The following is a 22,196-nucleotide window of genomic DNA, read 5'->3' on the forward strand; positions in this document are numbered from 1 at the left end:
CTCGCAATAGCCTTAGGTTATAAAATATGGACAAAAGTGAAAATTAAACATTAAACATTAAGGATTAGCGTAAACCAGATTAAAGTGAACAAATTATCAACTTTAAGAGATTAAGAGTAAAGGCAGAAGCAAATATGCAAAATCATAGCAACAAAGCTGAAGTGGAATATATAGGAAGTATATTTGGTAAGAAGATGAGAAATAAGTATAATAAAGAAATGGAGGAGATTCCCAAACATAGTTTGCTTCACAAGGGAGGAACAGATGAGTTGGCAATTCTTCTTTTTTAAAGTATAAAATGATGTTAAAGACAGCCTATCTACAGGTGGCCTTATTCTTTTCATCTGCTTATAAATCTATTACCACCTAATCATTTTTCATCAACTCTTGTTCCTAAGTTTCACTTTAAGTCCCAGGTACATCCTATCTCTCTCTCTTTCATTATGTTGTATAGATCTAGATGTTTTCATTGCATGTTTTAAATTTTTCTAACAAAATTGGTTTTATTTAAGCAAAAGCCACAGAAGAATGGGAAGTGAGGCGCCGAGCTGGGCGGATCAATGGGGCGCAGGAGGCATTGGATCTATGGCGGAAGGGGATGAGAGTACGAAGGAAAAAGACGTAAACGATAAGAAGAAGGGCGAAGGCAAAGCAGGGTTAACTAAAGCTAAAGCAGCTGCAATGATGGGAGCTCAAAAGATCAAGACCGGTGCATCTAACAGCTTCAAGTGGGTTAAAAATAAATGCAACAAAAATGGCTCTCCTAAATGACCACTACCACAATTCTGTCATATTAGAGATTCATCTTCTATAAAGTTTCATATTAGAATCATAAGAGTCAAACTTGTATTTAAATTAAGCAGCAGAAACATTTCAAGGTTTGATTTACATTTAAACAACCTCAAAACAATATGCTATTTAATAGATCCATTCAGTTGCATGTAAAATCAACTTCCTCCAGTCCTATCACAGCTAAAAAGCAAAGTAAGATAGCAAAATAAAGCATTAGACTTGACAGATTGATGAGAATTTACATCTTCCGGGGTTTTGTTTAAGTAGATAGACTCGGTTGCTCTCTATGGAACCCAAATGTATTCTCTCCACTGTATGTCATGTAAAGAAACCCGTCTTCATCTTTGTTGTCTTCGTAGATTGAAGACATCAATGAAGCTGAAACAACAGAATAATATTATGGATACAATCTATAAACAAAAATCTATAACCTAAATGGTATAGAATCGAGAATATTATTTACCAGTTGGAGGCAAAGTGTTCTTCACAAAGACAAATATAGCCTTCTCAGCACCAAGCTTGATCCTTTTCCGGACAACGTAGACAAACTGCCCCACAGTCAAATCAGCCGGCACAAGGTATCTGAATTCACAATGCACAAGAAATTAAAGCCAAACAAGGATAAAGTAGGATTGGCATAAAATATGAGTTTGCAATGCCATATTATTAACTTTAGCATGTAATTCAAACAAATTGTAATCCAAAATGCTTCAGAGCTGCACATAGTAACTAAAATTTTCGGGTTCCCATCTTGTTTGTTGTATGCATGATTACATATTAAATCACCCTTTCGCAAACTAAAATCCTCACACTTTCAGAGACTCAAAATTTTCAGGTTTCATCCGTAGGTATTAGGTAACATTGAAGACACATATGGAACAGGCGTCAATGGGTTTATAACTACATGAAGGCATAAAGCACATCAAAATACAACAAATTTCAGAGTGGACCAAAAATATGATTCATGTTAAAGCTCATCCGAAAATATAGATAAAAGGAAATGTAAATCACAGCCACAACAAAATAAAATGTACAGCTGTAATTATGCATTATCCCATGTCTCAATTTACTAGTGCAGTGAAACCCCACAATAGAAAAGCACATTAAAACCAACTCAACTAACCAAAAGTGTATCAATACCAATTTTACGCGATGCTATCAGGCAACGAAACATGCTTTCTAAACCTAGAATAAGCAGAGAAGTATCTAAATGGATGTGAAAGGTAACTATTTCATTGTGCAAAAGAATGCGAAAAGAGAGAAATAATAAGAGAAAGTGATACTAACTTCTTCTTATCGATATCAGGAACATCAGTCCTTTCAGCTTTTTCTACAATTACCTGCATCAAACACCAAGTTAGATGATAAGCACATTATTTAAAACGTGGAGAAGAAGACAGAACCTCAACTGATATAAGTTGAGAAACAAGAATCTTACAGGAATTCTATCAGGATACTTTTCCCTGATGCGAGAAGCTTCAGCTTGTCTCCTCTCTAAATAGTTAAAAAGAACATAAAGCTATTAACATAAAGTAGATAATCAAGAAAACAAGCTCATGGCACATAAAAAAATTTGATTGCCAATCAACATAATTCTCTATCAATTTACAAAATTTCACACAAAAATTAAAACTTTGAGCCAAAACCTTTAAAACCCTAGTTGTAATTAGCAATTAAAAAACAATTAAAACAACAAAATTTAGGGGAAAGGGAGAAACAAACCCAAAGGAAGTTCATGCTTGAATGAGTTTTTAGCCATGGTGACACTAAACCCTTGAATTTTATACCTTTCTGCAAAATTCAAACATGGAAAGATTTGAGCTTTTTTGTTTTTTAAGGAAACCCGATACGAAACCGAAGATAACAAAATAAAGGGTATCAAAGAAAAATTGATTCATTGATTGATCAGAAAGAAAATTTAAGAAAAAAAACGAACCTGAAGGCTGAAGGCAAGGAGTCAGTATCAGATAATTATGATATGAAATTTTATTTTAGAATTTATAGAAAACTTATAAGAATTTCATTCCAATTCCAACACGAAGCATCTAATTTTAGTTTTCCATTATTAATTTTTTAAAATAAAAAGATTTGGATTTGGACTTGGGACTGCCTTCTTTTTCAAGCCCAACTCGAAGATGGACTCTTGGCCTTGAGTTTGTTTTGCTCACTGTGGCCCAAGTTTCTTATCAACTTTCATTATTTATTTTAAAATCAATCATAGTTAAAAATTTCATTTTTATTAGGCATGGAAATATTTTTTAATAAAATAGTTTGGAAGTTATTTTATACTATTTGAATTATACATAAACAAATAATTTTTTACCTCTCCCTATCTAAAAAAATCCTCCTCATCCTTCTCTCTAAAAAACTTTATCTTATTTTCACCATTTGAAAGGTGGGAGAAGGTGATTATCCGGTTTCGACCGGAAATCACCTCCTCTCCGTCCATAAATACTAAATATTTTATAAATTTACTCTTTATTCCTATAAAAGCTTTCCGCTATGTAGTTCTCTGACATGAATTTTATATTTTTTTGATGAAATTTGTTCGGTTTTATGGTTATTATGGTGGGTCTGTTTAGATCTATCAAGAATCTATAGTGATTATTCGGACTTTAGAGTCAATTTCTTGAAGATCTAATATTTTGAAGAGTTTTCTATCTGATCTAGTCCAATCTCATGGATAAAGATGATCGGAATCGGATCTAGCGGTTTCAAGGTGTAAATCGGTAGTGATTTTTACTCAAAAACCCTCGCACACAACGGGACTTTATTCATCGTTTGTGGCTGAAGTTGGCAATTTTAGCGAGATCCACGACTTGAGTCTTTTTATTTTGATTAATTTTGCTTGATACCTTTGTTGTTTATTATATCTTTGATAGAGTAGAGTTAGAAAGATTATATTGTGAAATTTTGTCATATGACTTTTTACTTATGTTAATGGATTTTAATTTTGGAAAAGAAAAAGAAAAAAAGGAAAGAAAAAATAAAAAATTATACATAAACATTTTAAAATCAGATTAACCTTACATTTATGTTGTGAGATGCTACAAACACTAAAGCTGCGGTTTGTGATTCACCGGTATTAGCTTCTCCTTCAAGCCATCTCCTACTCAAAATTATAAAATAGTTCTACCTAACTTGATCATAAATAACAAAACTTATAAGATTTGAATTTAATAAAAGAAATAGTTGGTTATAGTTAATATACTTGTTAAAATTAGACTAAAATTAATTTCTAAAATTTAATCATAAATTAAAAAATAGATTATACAAAAGATTAACAACACTACTTTTGCACATTTAATTATCTACTATATGAATTAATGAAAGCTGAACATGTATATGAAAAAAAAATTAAGCGCAATAGTTGTGACTCATCATTTTGTGTAATAAATTAATGAAAACATTTGTAGTATTAAAATATTTAATAATTGAATAATAGTAATTGAATATTTGAATATACAAATGATCATTATTTTGTTGTCAAAATGAAGTTTTGTTGAATGATCACTTTATATATGAATTGTTATTCAAACATAGTAGCTATAATTTCGTATAGCAAACCAATGCGATGTTTATAATGTTAAAACATTTAATAATAATAAATAATAAATAATAAATGGATATTTCGATATCACACACTTTCATTAATTTGCTTTAATATTATGTAGCAGTACCGTTGTTTACAGCGACGGACCCATAAATTTTAATTAAGGTGGGTAAAATTACATTGAAAATTTGCATGATTTTAAAACGGAAAAATGATATTATTAAATTAAATATTCATATTTTTTTAAAAATTTAAAATAGTAAGGTGATCAACTGTCCACTATAAACACTTTTTAGGTTTGCCTCTGGTTGTTTATAATAATCACTCCTATGTATATAGTAATCAAGTAATGGAAGTGGAGAAAAGTAATAAAATAAAATACATAGATAGAATATTGAGTGTTGACAATTAATGTGTGGAGGAATATATAGAAGGAGAAATAAGAAATAGGACTCGGAAAGATCACGTGAAAAGACATTGGAAAATAAAGGATGTCTGGATATTTAATTTTGTCTCAGTAAATGGAAAGGTACAAACATTAAATAATTTCCATGGGATGAGATAAGAACAGATCATATATATACTAAAATAATCATGAATTGATATCATTGGTTCACATTAATAAAATAATAAGGATGCATTTTAAAATAGAATTTAATAGAAAATGAGCAAATCAATATAATTAAAATGGAAAAATATAAAAAAACTATGGCTAGTAGTTTGTTGAATGTGACTGTGGTGCATTATATAGCAGTTAAATTGAAACTTGCATTTAAATAGATGTTTGTAGAATATGGAAACTGTGGATATGCAACTAACGAAATAAATGCACATCCCTAACGTTTTGGTTAATGCGGAATTGGTGACTCCATATACATAGAAATTATTTTTAAAGGGGTCAATTTTATTGTTTAATATAAAATTAAAAATTAAAGAGGTCAATTTATATTAAAATATGAGTATAAATTATAAAACTTGGACTAATTAATACATAATACTAGTGCAAATATTTTTGCAAAAGGTGGCAATTGATCACCTATTGCTATATGTGGCTTCACCACTGCTCCTACATATATGTATGGTGTTAGAAATAACAAATACTCCGAGCAGGTCCATGATATTTGTCGCTTTTGAGAATTCTTTTAAGTCTATTCGACTTTTGAGTGTATTGGAGATAATGATAACCATTACAAGAAATTCTGTATTTGGCAACAAATACTTTTACAACTAATTTTTTTTGCTGCTAAAAAACATTTTGCAGCATTAATTTTAAAAGTTGCTGCCATTAGTTAAGCTATAGCAGCATTTTATAGCAAATTTTGTTACCAATTACTTAAGACTCCCTTTGGAATGAATGGATTATTTAAAAAAAGTTGGAATTCATTTATAATTCCAATTTTTTATGTTTGCAATGAATGAATGGACATACACAATTCTTGGAATTAAAATCAGGGAATTAATGTTAGTTATAATTTGTAGATTTATAAATCCAAGCAAAATAGATAGAATTTACAAATGAACAACACATAACAAAAAGAACAATCCCTTTTTGTCAATAATACCCTCAACTTTTTAAAGGTTCTCTTTTCTTTTAACATTATTTGCTGTCACTTTCATTTCAATTTTTCTTCTCATTTTATTTCTTTCCATTTTCATTCAATTTTCCTTCTCATTTTATTTTTTTCCATTTTTATTTCAATTTTCCTTCTTGTTTTTTTTTTATTTTCTCTACTCCATATTACACAACCAATCATTATAATACCTACTACAACAAATCTCAAACCAAAAAGTTTAGTTTTATCAATTTATCTTTATTTTTTTTATTTAACTATTTCAAATAGTTTATTAATATTTTTTCAGATTTTTATAATTAGTTAAATAAACTAGTGGAATTTTTTTTATTTTTTTCTTGTTATATATTATGTATTTGATTTTAATTATATGTGTATAATTTTTGAATGGTTTATATTTTTTATATTAGTTGTTATTTTATTGCTTATGAATATATTCAATAATATGTATGTTAAATATGTTGATATAGCATATACTTCTAATAAAGTATATGTTATATTTTGGATTTGTAAAACTTGAAGAACAAGTTATGCATTTTGATCTTTGTTTAAAATAGTAGCTTATGCTTAATTTGGTGATTTATGTTGTTATATTTTGAATTTATAAAATTTATAAAAATCGGTGCTTCGGAAATTTTTTGAAAAAAAAAACAGAAGATCCCTTCAGTTAACGCGTGCCCACGGTAATTTCCAGAAATACTAATTTTGTGGTTTATGTTGCTACGTTTTAATTTTTTGAAATTTAAAAAATAAATTATATATTTTAATATAGTTAGTTATTTTTAGCATAAAATAAATTTTAATAGTATTTTAGTTAATTTTTAATGTTTAGTAAAATGGTTATAAGGTTAATATAGGAATAGATTAAAAAGAATTGAATTCTAGAATTCATTCCAAACATAAATATGCAGAATTCATTTTAATTCTATAGTTTACAGTTTTTCATTCCAAACAGCGGAATTCATTTGCAAATGAATTCTTGTGGAATTCATTTATAAATGAATTCCGGTGAGTAAAAAGAATTGTTCCAAAGGGGGCCTAAGGCAACGTTTTATTAGCAGTAACATGTCACAATTTTTTTTTTGTTGCTATATGTTAATGGTAACAATTTTAACACTATTAGCAGCAAAAATGTTTGCTGCTAATTTATTTTTGCTGCTAATTTTAGTATTTTTTGTAGTGAATATATATTTGAGAATAGCAAACTAAGTATTTAACATATAGTAGATGTGACATACAAACAAGTCTAATCTCAATTTTAATCTATCTATTCTCAAAATTTATATTTATAATTGATGACTTAATTTTTAATTTATAAATGATTTTTTTTACAATTGATCTTTTATTTCAAATTAGAAAGAATCACAGTGAGTTGAAATGGAGTGTTTTATGTCCAAAAATATATTTAAATAAGAGTTATATATAATTATCATAAATCATAAAATTGACAGGTCGAATTATCATAATTCTTTTTTAAATATATTTTAAAAATTATTGTACCTACTAAATATTACTCATATCATGGTCCCATGAAAATGCCAATGTTGAACCACCCAAGTGGTGGTGTTTTGTTTGTTTATAATTTGAAATTCAAAAGCTATGAAATTGGGCGTTTGTTAAGGTCATAAATACAAAAAACGAAAGTTGAAGGATGTCATGAATAAGCTTTTCGCATTGTCTCCAACATAAGCTTTAAAATTAAATAGACCTCTTTTTTGTTGTTGAGTTGGTGGCAAATTCAATGCCAACTTCTTCTAACTTCTATAACCCTAAACACATCCCATTCCTATTTCTTACCTAAATCTCTCTCCCATTAAATAATGCTCATCCTTATTTTATTATTCACTTCTATAAACATTTCTTCTTCTTTAATTTTCCACAGCTTCTCTCTCTAAAATGTTCCTCTCAACTCGAAGCTCATCGATCACAATATATATCTATATAAATGCTTAACACTCACATTTTAGGCTAAATACGAGATATTGGTGCGGTTCAATCAGAGAGCAGTGCTCTAAAGTTAGAGGTTTGTTGTTTGATTGAGCCGTGCCAATATCACGTATATGTATATGTTTTTGATTTCCATGCAAAGTTGACGTACCAATAACTCAAGGTAACTAAACTTCTGCTACTTTTGATATGAATTTCTTGCATACTTTTTTTGTTAAGAAGATTCTTCATCTTCAAATATTATATTGGTGAATTTTTTTTGTAGTAAGGGATATAAGCAAAAAAAAAAAAAAACATGAATAAAGTTCATCAGTTTGATCTCTTTAAGATAAATATCAAAATCTTTATTGATAGTTTCAAATTCTTAGGGACATTGAATTTCTTATGCAAGTTCTTACCAATGAATGCACAGATATGTTTAATAACCATTTGTTTTCTAAATTAATGTGAAAAACAAAACAAAGGGATTGGTCTAGAGAGGGTTAGCATTTAGTGTGGCATGCTTGGTAGCACAAACACAGGAATCGAGACACTAGCACAGAGACACTTCGAAACGGTGTTATTTTAAGGTTTTGTATATTAAAAATGAAGTTTCGTTTCCAAAACCAAAAACGTTGATCGAATGAAGCGTCCTTGCTAATGATAGGTGTGGAGACATTTAATTTTCTGTAGAATTGAATGTTCCTTCAGCATAAAGGTAATACTACTATGCTGACAAAGTGATATTATGAGTAGGTTTCAAGATTCCATCTTCTTCTTTCTTCTCATTATGAGAGCTCCTTTTTCATGAATATTAGTATTAAAGTTTCAAACCAAACCCTTACTGTCTGTCTGTCTGTCAACCTCATCTTTTAATGTCAACCTGAACCTATCATATTCTTCTTGTAGTATTAATCTCAATCTCAAGTAGAAACTGTTGCAATAGTGGCCTATGTATGACTTAACCATTAACCATTAGATGCTTTACATGTTCAAGTTTATGACAGTTTTATTTGCAGTTTTAGTAGTATTTGACATTGTCTGATAAGAAACTGAAGCAAGCTTAGCGATGATAAAAAGAACAAAAAGAAAAAGTAAATGAAAGGTTAATATAATTTGTATTATATTTTATTTATGAACAAAAAGGCGGAAAGTTGCTGCCTGAAAAAATTTACAAACTTTTTTATTGATGCTATCTGGGGTTGCTCTCCTTAGCTCAAAATGGAGGCTTTAATTCAATTTTTTTACTTATAAAATTTGGTAATACATACAATTTCTCAGCCATGTAGGCATTTGTCGATATAAATGTTATCTGCCACTTTCGTCAAGAGATCCTTCCTTAAGTTTGGAAGAATTTGTCAGTCAGCGTCTCTGATCGGAAGCTTGCATTCCATAAAGCATTCTCATCTTCGCCACAGCGCTTGTGAACTTCCATCATCCTCTCAACAGACTTGCAGATTCCGCTACATTTCCAATCAAATGAAGCAGCACAAATGTTGCCTAGCTGAGCCTTCCATTCACAATCTGCAGGTACATGTCACAGCAAGATTTTATAAAGAGGTATAGCACCGCATTTCTGGCGCACAACACTCCTCGAACAATGTTGTATTGTTGAGTAAATTCTCATTTTTTCGTTAGAAATTGGAATCTTATTATGACATGATTTCACTGAACTTATAGTTGTGGTTGCATATGTATCTTTTTTGTGCTGAAGGTTCAGATGGCCTAATCAATTATTATGTTTGGCTAACAAGCCACAGTCAATTAAAATGTACTTAAATCAATCCTACTCTAATGAGTTTCTGGTTTTCTCCAAATGCAGACAGCATTTATTTCAATTATTTGTATACATAGAGATAAATGTTTTACAGATGAGAAAAACATAAAATTTACCTGGTGGGGTACCACAACAGAGTCTCCTATCATCCACGTGCTCCACGTCTAAACCAATAAACCAAGATCCCATCGAAACATCTTCATTTGCGTATTTGTGCAGCACATGCCTGAGATGAGAAAAAAAGTATCATCACAGAACCAAATGACCATCAAAGTTTTTGCAATTTTATACACTCGGTCAATTAATCATAAGAGACTAGAAATTGGTTGGTGCTGAAACTTACTGGTTTACTGAGATGTAGGTTGCCAAATCTTTTGAAATGGCATAAAGTTGTCCTGTCGCATGACGAAAATACTTGTTTCCCACCTCTCCAAATTTCCAATACTCCGGTTCATGATATTTTACTCCCCTATATCATGGAAAAGTAAGAAAATGTATCCCAATGATGGATACAACTGAATGAGATATAGCTACTAGCTTACTTTCTAGCAAGAACAGGACCCGACTTCATGCAGCCGATGTAAACCCGTGATTTCATACGATGTCCTGCCAGAGCCATTCCGAGTGTTGCTGTAGATAAATTCCAATAGATACTCAGTCAAGATGTTAATATTACCTATACGACAGTAAAATTTGATTCTTGCTGGTTAATCTGCTCACTCTCTCTGTAATTGCATTATATAGTCAGCTATCCTTATTCTTGTCTTTAGCCCAAAAACTACCCATCTGACTCAGCCCTGAGTTTCATGTCAGTAAAATTTTCAATGTCCAATGCCAAATTTGAAAAAAATAAAATTGTTCTGATACTTTAACATGGAGGTAGTCAGAGTTAGAAATATTTGTTCATATATAGCAATAATAATATATCAACTTCAGCATAGTTATACATTCCATTTTCTTTACCCATATTCAGGTTGACATCATCATCACATTATTTTACCTAAATTCACATGGACATCATCATCGACTTTGATATAAAACTCCGCATCCCATAGAGCTACAGCAGCAGTAAAATAAGTCTTCGTCTTGGCTGACAATTCCATGTAACCCTCAACATGTTCCTGCTTACACCAAATGATAAAAAAAAGTGCAGTAATTATTTAAAACATCTTTCAACATATTTTCACGCCCTTAGAATGCAAGGATCAATCATAAAACTATATAATATGTAACAGTATTAAAAGGACAAGACAAGAACACAACCACTCACCAGCCTCAATAAATCTCCATTTGCAGATTCCTCTGCTTCGATGGCTTTGTCAAGTATGCCGCCAGCGGTTGAACTAAAGATAGAGTACTGAATTATTAACAAGCATTAACCATTCAAACGACACTCCTACAACCACTTATCTACACTTCAAGAACCTAGTATGAGTAGCAGCAACTTTTTGAATCAAAGAGATAATAAAGTCCATGCGAATCATTTAAATGTTCCAAACTACATTGACAAGAGAGGAATGCAAGTAGAAAGGTGATTCTTATTAAAAAAACAGATAAGCATGCACCCATAATAAGTACTACACCAGAGATTGAAAGATAGACAAAATCTTACCTGTGACCTATAACAAAGCGAATAATTATGCCCTTCTCCTTCTCCAGCTTCTTTCTTTTCTCACCTTGTGGCATCCAAGTTGTACGAACCGAATCTCTACGCTTCCGACTGCTAAAAGCTGTGTTGATTCCTATGACCATAAAGTATTTCCTTTTTTCTTTTCCTGCTGGAGGAGAGTCCTTTGATAAAGAATGATGCTCAGCTTTAGCAGCTGCTAGTTTCATCTCCAAAGATGAAATCTTATTATCTAGTTCTCTGCATTGCATATACAACAATATGGTTCCTCTTTAATCAGCAGAATCTCAAGCATGTGACATGTACTGGGACAAATTTCAGCAAATCTTACTGGACGGCATATTGTGCCTTTGAAACTTGCTTTAGACTGTTGTTGTATTGATAATTTACACCCTTCTAATAAAGGCAAAGAATGAACCAATAAGTTGTAATTATTACTTCAAAAGTAATGAATTAAATTTAAGAAGCAAAGTTAAATCTTATGATAAGCTATTTATGGCAAACTTAATAAGCAAAAATACAGCTTTACGAAGTCTATAGATTGAATTTACAACTTTCTCAAGAAAAAAATGAGTACAGCAGACAAAAAGAAGATGAACGGAATGTGAAATCAGAAGAGCGATTGATAATTTTGCAACAATAACTATAATTTCAATCATAAAACATAAATGTATGCATAATTATCAGTGAATCAAAAACTTATTGATTCTCTGTTAAACAATCACAGTTGAGTTCCTAAATTAAGTTCAGACCAAAAGTCAGAACAGGCAAAGCACAATGACAAACCCATTCATACATTTTCTAGTGATACTTAGAGACCGGGTCGATATACACTTACAAGCTTTAAATTACAATCCATAGCCTCCAAATTTAACCGCTCTGGTAGTGTCCACATCCTGATACAATACAAATCAATTAACTTGACAAGTAAAATGGAAAAACATGCATACAAATATCCGAACTCTCAAGAGTGGAGTAGTATAGAAGGACACTATGTGGCACAAACACGGATACAGGAAACGGAAAAACGACGAAATAGTGTTATCTTAAAGTTTCCTATGTTAAAAATGAAATTTCGTGATCGAAACCAAGTTTTTGATTGAATGAAGTGTTTGTACTATAGAATAGGAACTGCAGTTGCCTGGATGAAAGTACTTAATTTTTAGTAATCAAAGAAATAGAAAAACTTAACTTTTTTCCACATCATGATTTACTTGCAATCAAAAGCTAAAGAAATGAAGAAAACCAATTGAGTAAAATACACTTCTGACAGTTTGTTTTAAGCAAGGAAAACAGTTTGTACAGTGTCGGTGGAGACACAAAAAGGACTAAAGTTGCAACATTTCATTACAAAATGTCCAGATTCAACAACATAAGAAGAAAACATACAATTATCCTGACCGAGATTGTAATTTGTATTAACATTAAAAATCAAACAAATTCATGAATTCAATTCAATATCAAACACCTGTCACCTAAAAACAATGATCAAAGATCTATTTCCAAATGAACCCTTTTGGATGATTGGCTAATACCCAGAAGACCTAAATGAATCAAATTGACATTGAAACCTCTAAAGCTTGCAAATTTATTGAAAACATAAATGGAAATCCAATGATCAAAATTACCTGTTGGTGAAGAACATTCCAGCAAAGAAACTACCAAGGCAAAGCCAAAAAGCCCAATTCTTTGGGATAGAATTCCTTGTAGAAATCTCTCTACCAACTCCAATTCTGCTCTTCATGGACATTTTGTCTTCTCCTCTGGGATTCACTTATTACAGCTTTCATTAACAAATCAAACAATAATATAAAAATGATCAATTTGTGTGACAGTTTGAGAGACACACACTCTCCCTCTCGAGGAAGGAAGAAGACAGGGAGAGGTGAATATTGAAAAAAGACCCACTAACCATAAATGTATGAGTACTATGTTTAGGAGTTGGGGAGATTAACACTCGGATTTTGTCCAAAAACCAAAGTAACTACCAATACTAACAGTTTCTAAATCGGGAGATGGGTTGGGTTCATATCAAATGGATTTCCATAAGTTTATTGGTGGGCATGGGCCAGGGAAATAAAGAACACATAAACGAAGGTTACAAACTGAAATCCATTAAATTTTGTGGAACATATAACATTAACAGTAGAGGAAGTATCATTTCAGCTCTACCAAGACTACCATCGTAATCCAGTTTCTTTCTCTTAATTTCTAGGAACCACGGACACGGAAACGGAACAATTGGACACGGAGACCAGTTTCTTTCTCTTAATTACTTTAAATTTTCTTATAAATTTTGCACTCAAAACGCCAAATAAAAAATATTGATTGAGTGTTTTGTCCGTGCTACTTAGGGGCCGTTTGGTTGGGTAAAAAAAGGGGGGAATGAGAGTGGGAATGATTCCTATTGTTTGTGTTTGTTTTGTCAAATTACATTAAACAATGGGAATGTGATTACCTCCATTTACTCCATGGAAATAAACTTTTGGGAATGGAAATTAAAATTTAAAAATATATTCTAATGATGAATAATAAATATATAATTATTAAAAAAATTATTTTGAAATTTTAAAAAATATACTTAAAATAACAATTAATATTTTTTAATATTTTTTTGAAAAATATATTATTTTATTTTTTTTAAATTATTTTTTTAATTTTTTTAAAATATTTTATTTTAAAAAAAAATAATTTTTTTGTATAAAAAAAATTTTAAAAAAATAAAAAAATATTTTTAATAAATAATAAATAATTTTTTTATTAAACTTTACCCATTCCCCATTCCCATTCATACACTTTGAATCAAACAAAAAATGAAAACAATCATTCCCATTCCTTCCCATTTCGATTCCCATTCCGATTCCCATTCCCAACCTTAAACCAAACGGCCCCTTAGATTAATTTATAATCCTACAATTCATGTATAAGCAAAAAGATTGGACCTTTTATCCAACAAAAGTCCATTTTGCCTCCTCAACTGGGTACAAAATCAATTAATAATAGATTCATAGGTTTGAACAAAAACGCTCATAATGTGGCTAATTTGGCTTATTTTACATACTTAGCTGAGGTGGTATAAAATGGAGCAATTAGAGTTGAGGTGACAATAAATTATTAGACGTTAAAGGAATAAAACGAGTTAAAGCATTTAATTTTTAGATTGTTTTTGAAAATCATCAGTTTAGCCTTATTTGACATATCGTTCCAAATTCAAAGGGTAAAATGAAATTTTGCTGTTTTTTCATAAACAGAGCAATAAAATAGGATAACTATTTATTGTTGTATTTGTATGTAATCAAATATCCATTTGGATTAATAAGGGTTCCAATTTGGAGGTTAGTTCTTTTTCATGAAATTAACAATTAATACAGCATAGGGATTGTGCATCCTTCACCATATTATAAACAAAGAAAATATTATCATAATACATATAGTATATAAATAGAACCATAAAGGTTTATTTGGCCTCTACAATTTGACATAAAAAAATCAAACTAGTTTAAATTTATAGTTTTGAACCACTTACACCATAATCTGATATAGTCTCAATGGTTAAAGATATAACTGATCTAAAATTGGCATGCATGTGTTTTTTTCGAAACTATAAGTTTAGAACTTATTTGAGCTTTAATGCTAAGTTGGAGGTGCCCAAAAAACCTTAATTATGGATAGAACTTAACTAAAAGTAACGAGTCCAAAAGAATAACCAACTAACCTTTTAATGAACAAAAAAACAAAATGGCAAAAACAAGCACTCATCACTTACCCAATAACACCTTGTTTGCATAAGTGGTCCTTTTGGAATATTGTCTCACTATGATACTAAATGAAGAAAAGAATTTTGATGCATTATGAAAAATCTCTCATCTTCAATTCCATTTATATATGCCTTAATTTCCATTATCCGTTGCAGTCACATGCCACAGGAATAAACCTGGAAACAAGAGCATTTCTTTGCTTGTTGCAAGATTTTAATCCCTACATCAGATCCTTTACATGGAAAATAGCATTCATAGAATTAAGTCATTATGAATGCTTCACTAGGTTGCACGGACACGGACATGAGAAACGGGATAGTTAAAAATGGAGCTTTTGATTCAAAATGTAAAAATTTGTAACACGTTTTTGAAACAACTTGGAAATGTGAAAATTGATTACTTTGGTGCATGTCATTACCAATTATCTCTTGTTTCAAGCTGAGTAAAATGCATACAGCATCCATGCAATAATCCTAAATATGATCTTCAAATTTCTTACCAATATCAACATGCAAATAGTAAACAAAACAAAAAACATAAGAAATTGTAGTAACAAAGACAGTAAAGAAGACTAAATAGAGTGCACGAGATCACAGGAATAAATAAATCATCCATGAAAATTAGAACATATACTAACAGACAACAACAAAATCAGCCAAAAACACATTCTACCAGGCTTCCAGACAAAATTTCAGACACTACCAAAATTTCTCTCTTTTCCTCTTCTTCCTAATAAACTAACATAAAGTTTAACTAATTAATAATGTAATAAAAAGTTGTCTGTAACATGTTATAATCTTACTCCAAGAAGCCAGTTTTTGTCAAAATAGCATTCCTGACTTTACTAAGATCTCTTCCTTTGAGTGTTCTTCCAATACCTTCACACACAGAAAAAGATGAAATCTGACTCCTAGCTAGTTTCTTAGCAATCCACTCATGTGGTGGCACTATTCCACCATCTTCTTCATCATCACCATCGTTTTCATAATGACCATAATACCCATTTCCCTTAACATAATTACCATCATCATCTTGATCATTTTTAGAGCTACCCCTTGATCCCATTCTTGAATCTTTACCATAAATCTTGGACCAGTCTGGAATGCAGACAGGAGCTGATGCCTGTTCAACACCTTTAACTTCATAAGTAGTTGCTGTTAATGAAGATGTGGGCTGGTTAGTAGTAATAATATTAGCTCTTGGGATCATTCTTGGAGTACTATGCAACCGCCATGCAGAAGAATTCGAAAAAGAAGAAGACTTATCCTTCATTTTCCTAGTATTTGGACTTGAGTCATCTCTAACAACTGACCATATATCTCCTTCTTCAAAATCTTCATTACCTGCCATTTTTGCTAATTAGAAGAAAATAATCAAGATTAGTAGAGAGTAGAGAGTAGAGAGAGAAAAAAAGGGCTGGTTAACTTTTTGTTTGTGCTCAGTTACTTATAAAAGGTGACACCATTTATAACTAAAAATAAGATTTATTTTTAATGCATTGGGAAGCAAAAGAGGGTTGTAAGAGAATAAAATCAGGAATCTACCTAGCCTCTGTTCCTATTTATTCAATACCCTCGAAAAGAAAAAACCAGAACATTTCAAAAATATGTAATCTTTACACACCTGAAAGAACAAAGTTCTGAGCTTTAATGAATAAACAAAGATTAAGGATCTAATCTTTGATTAACAAGAGGGATTAAGTAACTGAATGAGGACAAGAAACAGAAGAAAGTCACAGATTTCAAGTGCCTTACAATGGTACACTGCAAAAACTGAAGAGCAAGAAGACAAGAGAAATGAAAATGAAATTATTTACTCAAATGGGCCTAATGCCCAACATAATATACTAAAAAAAAACATTGAGATATATTTATGAAAACTAGAATCTAAAATAGAGTAGAAATTCTGAAAATGGATCACTACTAATAAAACCAGACGCCCACAGAATAAAATGGGTTTTGGGAGGCAAAATGAGAAGTATTTAGAAAATCAACACAAGTCATATCAAAGCATATTACCAGCAATAGAAAAAAACCAGTAGTTCATAATTAGAGTTTTCTTGATAGTAATAATTATTACTATATTATAAATAAAATAAATAAAGAAAAAATAATTATATTGTGCCCCTAGCTTTTGACTTTAAAATTATCTATGTTTTTATGGTTCAAAAAATGCATATATATCTCTCTAATATTTTTAAATATAATCATTTATTTCACTAATATTTTCGAAAAAATCATATATGCCATTAATTATGTTAAATGTCAGGATTTAAATGAGCTCATTTAAAACGTTAGAGGTACATTTTAAAATTATAAACTTATAAATAATTTTAAGTCCAAACGTTAAGACTATATATAAACTTTTATCTCATATAAAGAAAAAATTATTGCATGCAACCGTTGTGCTATGTCATTCATGTAACAAATCAATGGTACGTTAAAAAACTAATACTCCCTCCGTTCCAATAGAGTTGTCCATTTTAAGAATTTTTTTATCTCAAAACTCTTGTTCATTTTTAAAAAATAACTACTTTTTACACTTAATTTTCTTTTATTACATCTATTTAAAATCCACTAATAAGTAAATTGAAAGTAATTGTAAATGAGCTTTATATTAAATAAAGGTATGACAAGAAAAATAAAGAAAATTTTATAAAATTTATAAACTAGAATTATTATTTTTAAACTGTGTGATAAAGGCAAAATAGACTATTTTATTGGGACGAGAGAATAATAAAAAAACTAAATAAAAAATAAAAAATTATCTATTATAAATGTTTATTAGTTTATTGTAAATATAACATGACACAACCAATGCATACGATAAACACTCAACTCATTTAAATAAATGCAGCTCTATATTCAAGCACTGAAAAAGTGAGGTGGTGAAAAGTGATTGGTTAGAGCAGGCTCACAGATTTCAGTAACCTTATCCTCTTCACATCTGATTAGTGAGTCAGTGTGTGACCGATGTCATAAGTGAGAGTGTGAATATGGGACTGTGAACCCAAAAACAAAAGAGAAACCCTTTTTAAACCCAAAGAAAGTGCCTTGAACTAAGAGCATTTTAATAAGTTGTGGGTGGTGATTTATTTTCTTCATTATAATTTCCTGGCTTTTGGGGATTACACCACACAGATCTACTACTCATACAACTTTTTTTTATAATTGAGGAGGGGAGAGCATTTGTGGAAGAATTTGAATCCACGACCTTGACATTTACTGCCCAGCGTTTATATCATTTGAACTACAGCTCGTTGATTACTATTCATACAACTTTAAAAATGGATAGAGAGGTTAATTTTATTTTTGAATGGCAGTGCACTGAGAAAGAACTGAATCGGACCGTCGGGTTGAACCTGTTGGATAAAAAATAAAGGTAAGTATGGTATTTTTTTGTAAAAATAAAAAATACGATTCGGTTTCTTTAAACCGCAAAATAAAATCATAAATATCAAAAGCTATTGAACTAATTAAACCACAGAATTAAAAATATAGTTCAACCGTATTAAACTAAAAATGTTAAATATTAAATGTAGACTTATTATATATATATATATATATATATATATATATTTGATGTATAGATATAATTATTTGTATTTAATGGATTGAATCTGTTAAATTATGAACCAAAAATTTGATTTTGAAGAGACTTAATAGATGCAATTATAGAGGTGGGTAGGATGAGAGGTCATCTCATCTCAAATCAATAACAATAACAATAACAATAGAGTTTCTGCCTGCTGAATAAATGAATGACCTTTGATAGGTTTGTGGGTCAACGCTTTTTTATGTGATCATCATCATCTTATCCCAACTCATCATAATCTTTAACCTCTTCAAAATTAATGTACAAAACCTTTAATTAATTACTTGCAATGTAATTGGAGAAATAGAACCAGTTCCGTTACAGTAATTAATATGATAACAATTTACTTCAAACGATAATTTGATAGTTTATAATTTTACGTGATAAATTAAATCTATTAAATTTTTTTGCATAATTTTAAAGTGAATTGATCAATTTTAGTTTTAATCTATGAGATATTCCAAAGTAAGACCTCAGCCTAATTTAAAATTGTGATGATCTATGGCTTGGTTGTGTTGCAAACAGATGTCATTGGTTAAGACAATTCCACATGCTCTCTCTACTAGGTATTTGCACACACTTACACTTTCTAGACTTCTGTTTCCTCTCATCTCACAACTTCAATCCAATCTCAAGGAAATCACAGCTTACAATTTACTGCCACGTGTAAAACTATAATAGGCTTTAAAAGTAAAGTAAAATTTATATGTAACTTCAAAATTGCATAAAAAAAATCGGATCAGACCGTCCAAAATCAAACGTGGATTAGAAGTTAAATCTGAGCTGATTTCTTTTTGAGAAAATTACGCATAAATTACAAAAGCGCTGTTAATTTTCTTAAATATCCACGATGCTTCAACTTTTCACGAGTACCAACAATCTTTTACTGTAATTAGCTGAGTTGAGCACTTTATTTCTTTTTCTACCCACTCATCCTCCTGCTTCCACGTGTTAAACTAAAAACAGAAGCAAATTGCTTCATCTTCTTCAATTTTCAACTCCTTTTCCTTCTTTATGCACCATATTCTCTACAATCTTTTGGTCAGGTGAATATCTATTTATTTTACTAAATTTTGTTTCTTGGTTTATGGGTTTGGAAGGACTATCATAGTATTTAAGTGGGTCCGAGTCTGATATTTGATTTGGATTCAATTTTATAATGAATGAATTAGTTATTGGGTTTTCAATTTATTCTTTAGGGTTTTTACAGTTGATTTTTATGTTGTAATTTGGCCATTAAAACTATAGCCATTAGAATTCAATAAATTTAAAATGAACATGTGTAATTGGTGTTTTTGAATTTAGAAGTTAGAGCTGAGTGCTCTGTAATACTTTCTTGCAATTCGATTTTGTAGTTTCAGGTAGCACTTTACATGTATAATTGGTGCCTTTAATTTCAAGCGCTTTAGCATCGTTATCATACTCATTTGAAGAACCATCATTGCTCAACAGCAAGATAAAATGTATTGTAGATACATCGCCGATATATCATGGATACACCACCGATACAGATCAGATACATCTTTGATACACCATCGATACATCTTAAATACATATATATTATAAATATATTTCGAATACATACATGTACACTGTAAAGATAGTCTAAATATGTTTTGAAGATGTATGTAAAATGTATCTTCAAATATATATTTTATATATATATATATAAATGTATATATATATATATATATATATATATATATATATTTCAGATACATTTAAAATTGAAATGTTTCGTATACAGTGCAAATACGTCATAGATACATCGCTCATACATTGTGAATACATCGCCGATACATTGCAAATAGATCACTGATACATCTTTATCACACGACTACCATCTATTCGCTTCGATCATGTGACTCCATTCTCTTTGTCCAGACATGTCCCTTCTATTCTATAATGTTACATCTAGCTGCAGATACATTGATGATACATGTTTAAATTTTTTGGATTATTTTAACGAAATAAATTTTGAAATGACCAATACATTATCGATAAATCGTAATATATTACCGATACATCATAAATAAACCATCGATACATCATAGATATATGTATAATATATTTTAAATATAGAGGAGAATAATTAATAATAAAATTTTAATACATTACCGATGTATCATCTATATCTTGCAATACACTGTAAATACATGGATGATACATCGTAAATACATTATAAATATAAAAAAAATTGAGCTAAAAGCAAAACCTAGTGCAACATGGGAAAAAAAGGACGGAGCAAACTTTCAAATATTTAATTGGAAGACGCATTTTTTAAATACATGTATCGAATACATATTAGAAGCAATTTATATATATATATATATATATATATATATATATATATATATTTGTAATGTAATTTATGCGTTTTTATAGGTGAGATTAAATTGAAAAAACGTATAAAGTTGATGAATTTTTATGACATCAACTCTAAATTTAATGAAGACATTGAATAGTTATTGGTTCAATTTTGTATGAATATATATGTCGGATATATCAACGATACATCGTATATACACCACTAATACATTGTAGATAAAACACCGATGTATTATAAATACATCGTTGATACATAGATACATATTCTTATCATTTTTTATTATTTTAACGAAATACTTTTTTTGAATACACCATTGATTATAATTTTTAAAATCCATCTCCAACTCAGAATGGTTATTTTGAACAAAATAAATTTCAAAATGAATGATATATTATATATACATTGTAATACATTGCTGATATGTTTTTAAAAATAAATTGTTTATGAATATATTACATTGTTATTCTTTTAGTTTGTTCATGTATATATCACATATATACATATTGGACGCATCATAGATACGACATCGATATATCGTAGATACATATTCTTATCTTTTTTAATTATTTTAACGAAATAAATATATCATTGATTATAATAATTTCTGGAATTAGTCTCCAACTCACAATTTTCAATAAAATAAATTTCAAAATGACTGATACATTGTCAATACATCGTAATACATTACTGATATATCATAAATACACCACTGATACACCATAGATATAGAGAAGCAAAATCAATAATAAAATTTTACAAACATATATAGTTGTTTTTGTTTTTAGAAATATGAGAAAATGTAGCTGTGATACATTCCAGATACATAACAGATACATATATGATACATGTTGATATTAAATTGACATGCTGACACGTGCTGACATGTGACAGCCGCGCGTGTCAGACGCGTTTCTGACGCGCGTCAGACGCATTTCTGACGCGCGTCAGACGCGTTTTTGACCAAAAATCACACGTTTTTGACCCTTTCTTTTGGCTTTGAGTGTGACACATGTCTCCTATTTAGTGGTTTGGTTAGAATATGTAAACTTTTACCTTTTTTTGGTATCAATGTAAATTATTAGGTTGATGTGTATTTTTGTTATTTTTTATTTAAATATGAATATTTTTGTGGTTTTCTCTTTCTTTTTTGAATTATGCCACTATATGAAATGTGATATCAACGAAGACTAGTTCATTACGATATCAACACCTACTGGCGTATCTATCACATGAAATAATCTATTTTGTAACCCATTAATATAATATCAT

The 22,196-nt window shown here is 30.0% G+C and overlaps 3 protein-coding genes and 1 long non-coding RNA gene across 5 annotated transcripts; 1 reads left to right on the forward strand and 3 right to left on the reverse strand.

Annotated features, from left to right (window-relative positions):
- Positions 1 to 834: 834 nt before the first annotated feature.
- LOC126656075 (autophagy-related protein 8C-like) lies at positions 835 to 2,830 on the reverse strand. The gene is made up of 6 exons (XM_050350548.2): positions 2,729 to 2,830; positions 2,515 to 2,583; positions 2,231 to 2,286; positions 2,080 to 2,132; positions 1,256 to 1,374; positions 835 to 1,170 (listed from the first exon to the last, which is right to left on the reverse strand). Exons 2-6 carry the CDS (start codon positions 2,549 to 2,551, stop codon positions 1,052 to 1,054), a joined length of 384 nt encoding a protein of 127 aa, XP_050206505.1. The 5' UTR covers positions 2,552 to 2,583; positions 2,729 to 2,830; the 3' UTR covers positions 835 to 1,051.
- Positions 2,831 to 7,745: 4,915 nt separating this feature from the next.
- LOC126664362 (uncharacterized) lies at positions 7,746 to 9,659 on the forward strand. The gene is made up of 2 exons (XR_007637398.2): positions 7,746 to 8,026; positions 9,124 to 9,659. It is a non-coding gene; the product is annotated as an uncharacterized LOC126664362 (long non-coding RNA).
- Positions 8,942 to 13,233, reverse strand: LOC126664361 (probable beta-1,3-galactosyltransferase 2). The gene is made up of 10 exons (XM_050356723.2): positions 12,875 to 13,233; positions 12,085 to 12,142; positions 11,578 to 11,642; positions 11,232 to 11,486; positions 10,890 to 10,962; positions 10,620 to 10,740; positions 10,162 to 10,249; positions 9,963 to 10,088; positions 9,736 to 9,845; positions 8,942 to 9,366 (listed from the first exon to the last, which is right to left on the reverse strand). The coding sequence occupies exons 1-10, from the start codon at positions 12,994 to 12,996 to the stop codon at positions 9,182 to 9,184; spliced, it is 1,203 nt and encodes a 400-aa protein (XP_050212680.1). The 5' UTR covers positions 12,997 to 13,233; the 3' UTR covers positions 8,942 to 9,181.
- Positions 13,234 to 15,599: 2,366 nt separating this feature from the next.
- On the reverse strand, positions 15,600 to 16,760 carry LOC126664563 (protein S40-4). 2 transcript variants are annotated; one of them, XM_050357008.2, is made up of 2 exons: positions 16,628 to 16,760; positions 15,600 to 16,359 (listed from the first exon to the last, which is right to left on the reverse strand). In XM_050357008.2, the coding sequence occupies exon 2, from the start codon at positions 16,352 to 16,354 to the stop codon at positions 15,803 to 15,805; it is 552 nt and encodes a 183-aa protein (XP_050212965.1). In that variant the 5' UTR covers positions 16,355 to 16,359; positions 16,628 to 16,760; the 3' UTR covers positions 15,600 to 15,802. The 2 variants fall into 2 exon arrangements, with proteins under 2 accessions (XP_050212965.1, XP_050212966.1); XM_050357009.2 differs by lacking the exon at positions 16,628 to 16,760 and adding an exon at positions 16,549 to 16,608.
- Positions 16,761 to 22,196: the final 5,436 nt, after the last annotated feature.

The sequence above is a fragment of the Mercurialis annua genome, linkage group LG1-X (genome assembly GCF_937616625.2).
Source record: "Mercurialis annua linkage group LG1-X, ddMerAnnu1.2, whole genome shotgun sequence".
In the NCBI taxonomy this organism is placed as follows: Eukaryota; Viridiplantae; Streptophyta; class Magnoliopsida; order Malpighiales; family Euphorbiaceae; genus Mercurialis; species Mercurialis annua.

What these genes read in the sequence shown, in the direction of transcription:
- LOC126656075 (XM_050350548.2), bottom strand. Translation starts at nt 2,551, where the DNA reads ATGGCTAAAAACTCATTCAAGCATGAACTTCCTTTGG. An exon ending in CCTGATATCGATAAGAAGAA is followed by an intron (nt 1,375 to 2,079) that starts GTTAGTATCACT and finishes TTGTGAATTCAG; the next exon opens with ATACCTTGTGCCGGCTGATT. An exon ending in GAACACTTTGCCTCCAACTG is followed by an intron (nt 1,171 to 1,255) that starts GTAAATAATATT and finishes CTGTTGTTTCAG; the next exon opens with CTTCATTGATGTCTTCAATC.
- LOC126664361 (XM_050356723.2), bottom strand. Translation starts at nt 12,996, where the DNA reads ATGTCCATGAAGAGCAGAATTGGAGTTGGTAGAGAGATTTCTACAAGG. An exon ending in CGCTTTGTTATAGGTCACAG is followed by an intron (nt 10,963 to 11,231) that starts GTAAGATTTTGT and finishes CTCTATCTTTAG; the next exon opens with TTCAACCGCTGGCGGCATAC. An exon ending in TGATGTCCATGTGAATTTAG is followed by an intron (nt 10,250 to 10,619) that starts GTAAAATAATGT and finishes ATTTATCTACAG; the next exon opens with CAACACTCGGAATGGCTCTG.
- LOC126664563 (XM_050357008.2), bottom strand. Translation starts at nt 16,354, where the DNA reads ATGGCAGGTAATGAAGATTTTGAAGAAGGAGATATATGGTCAGTTGTT.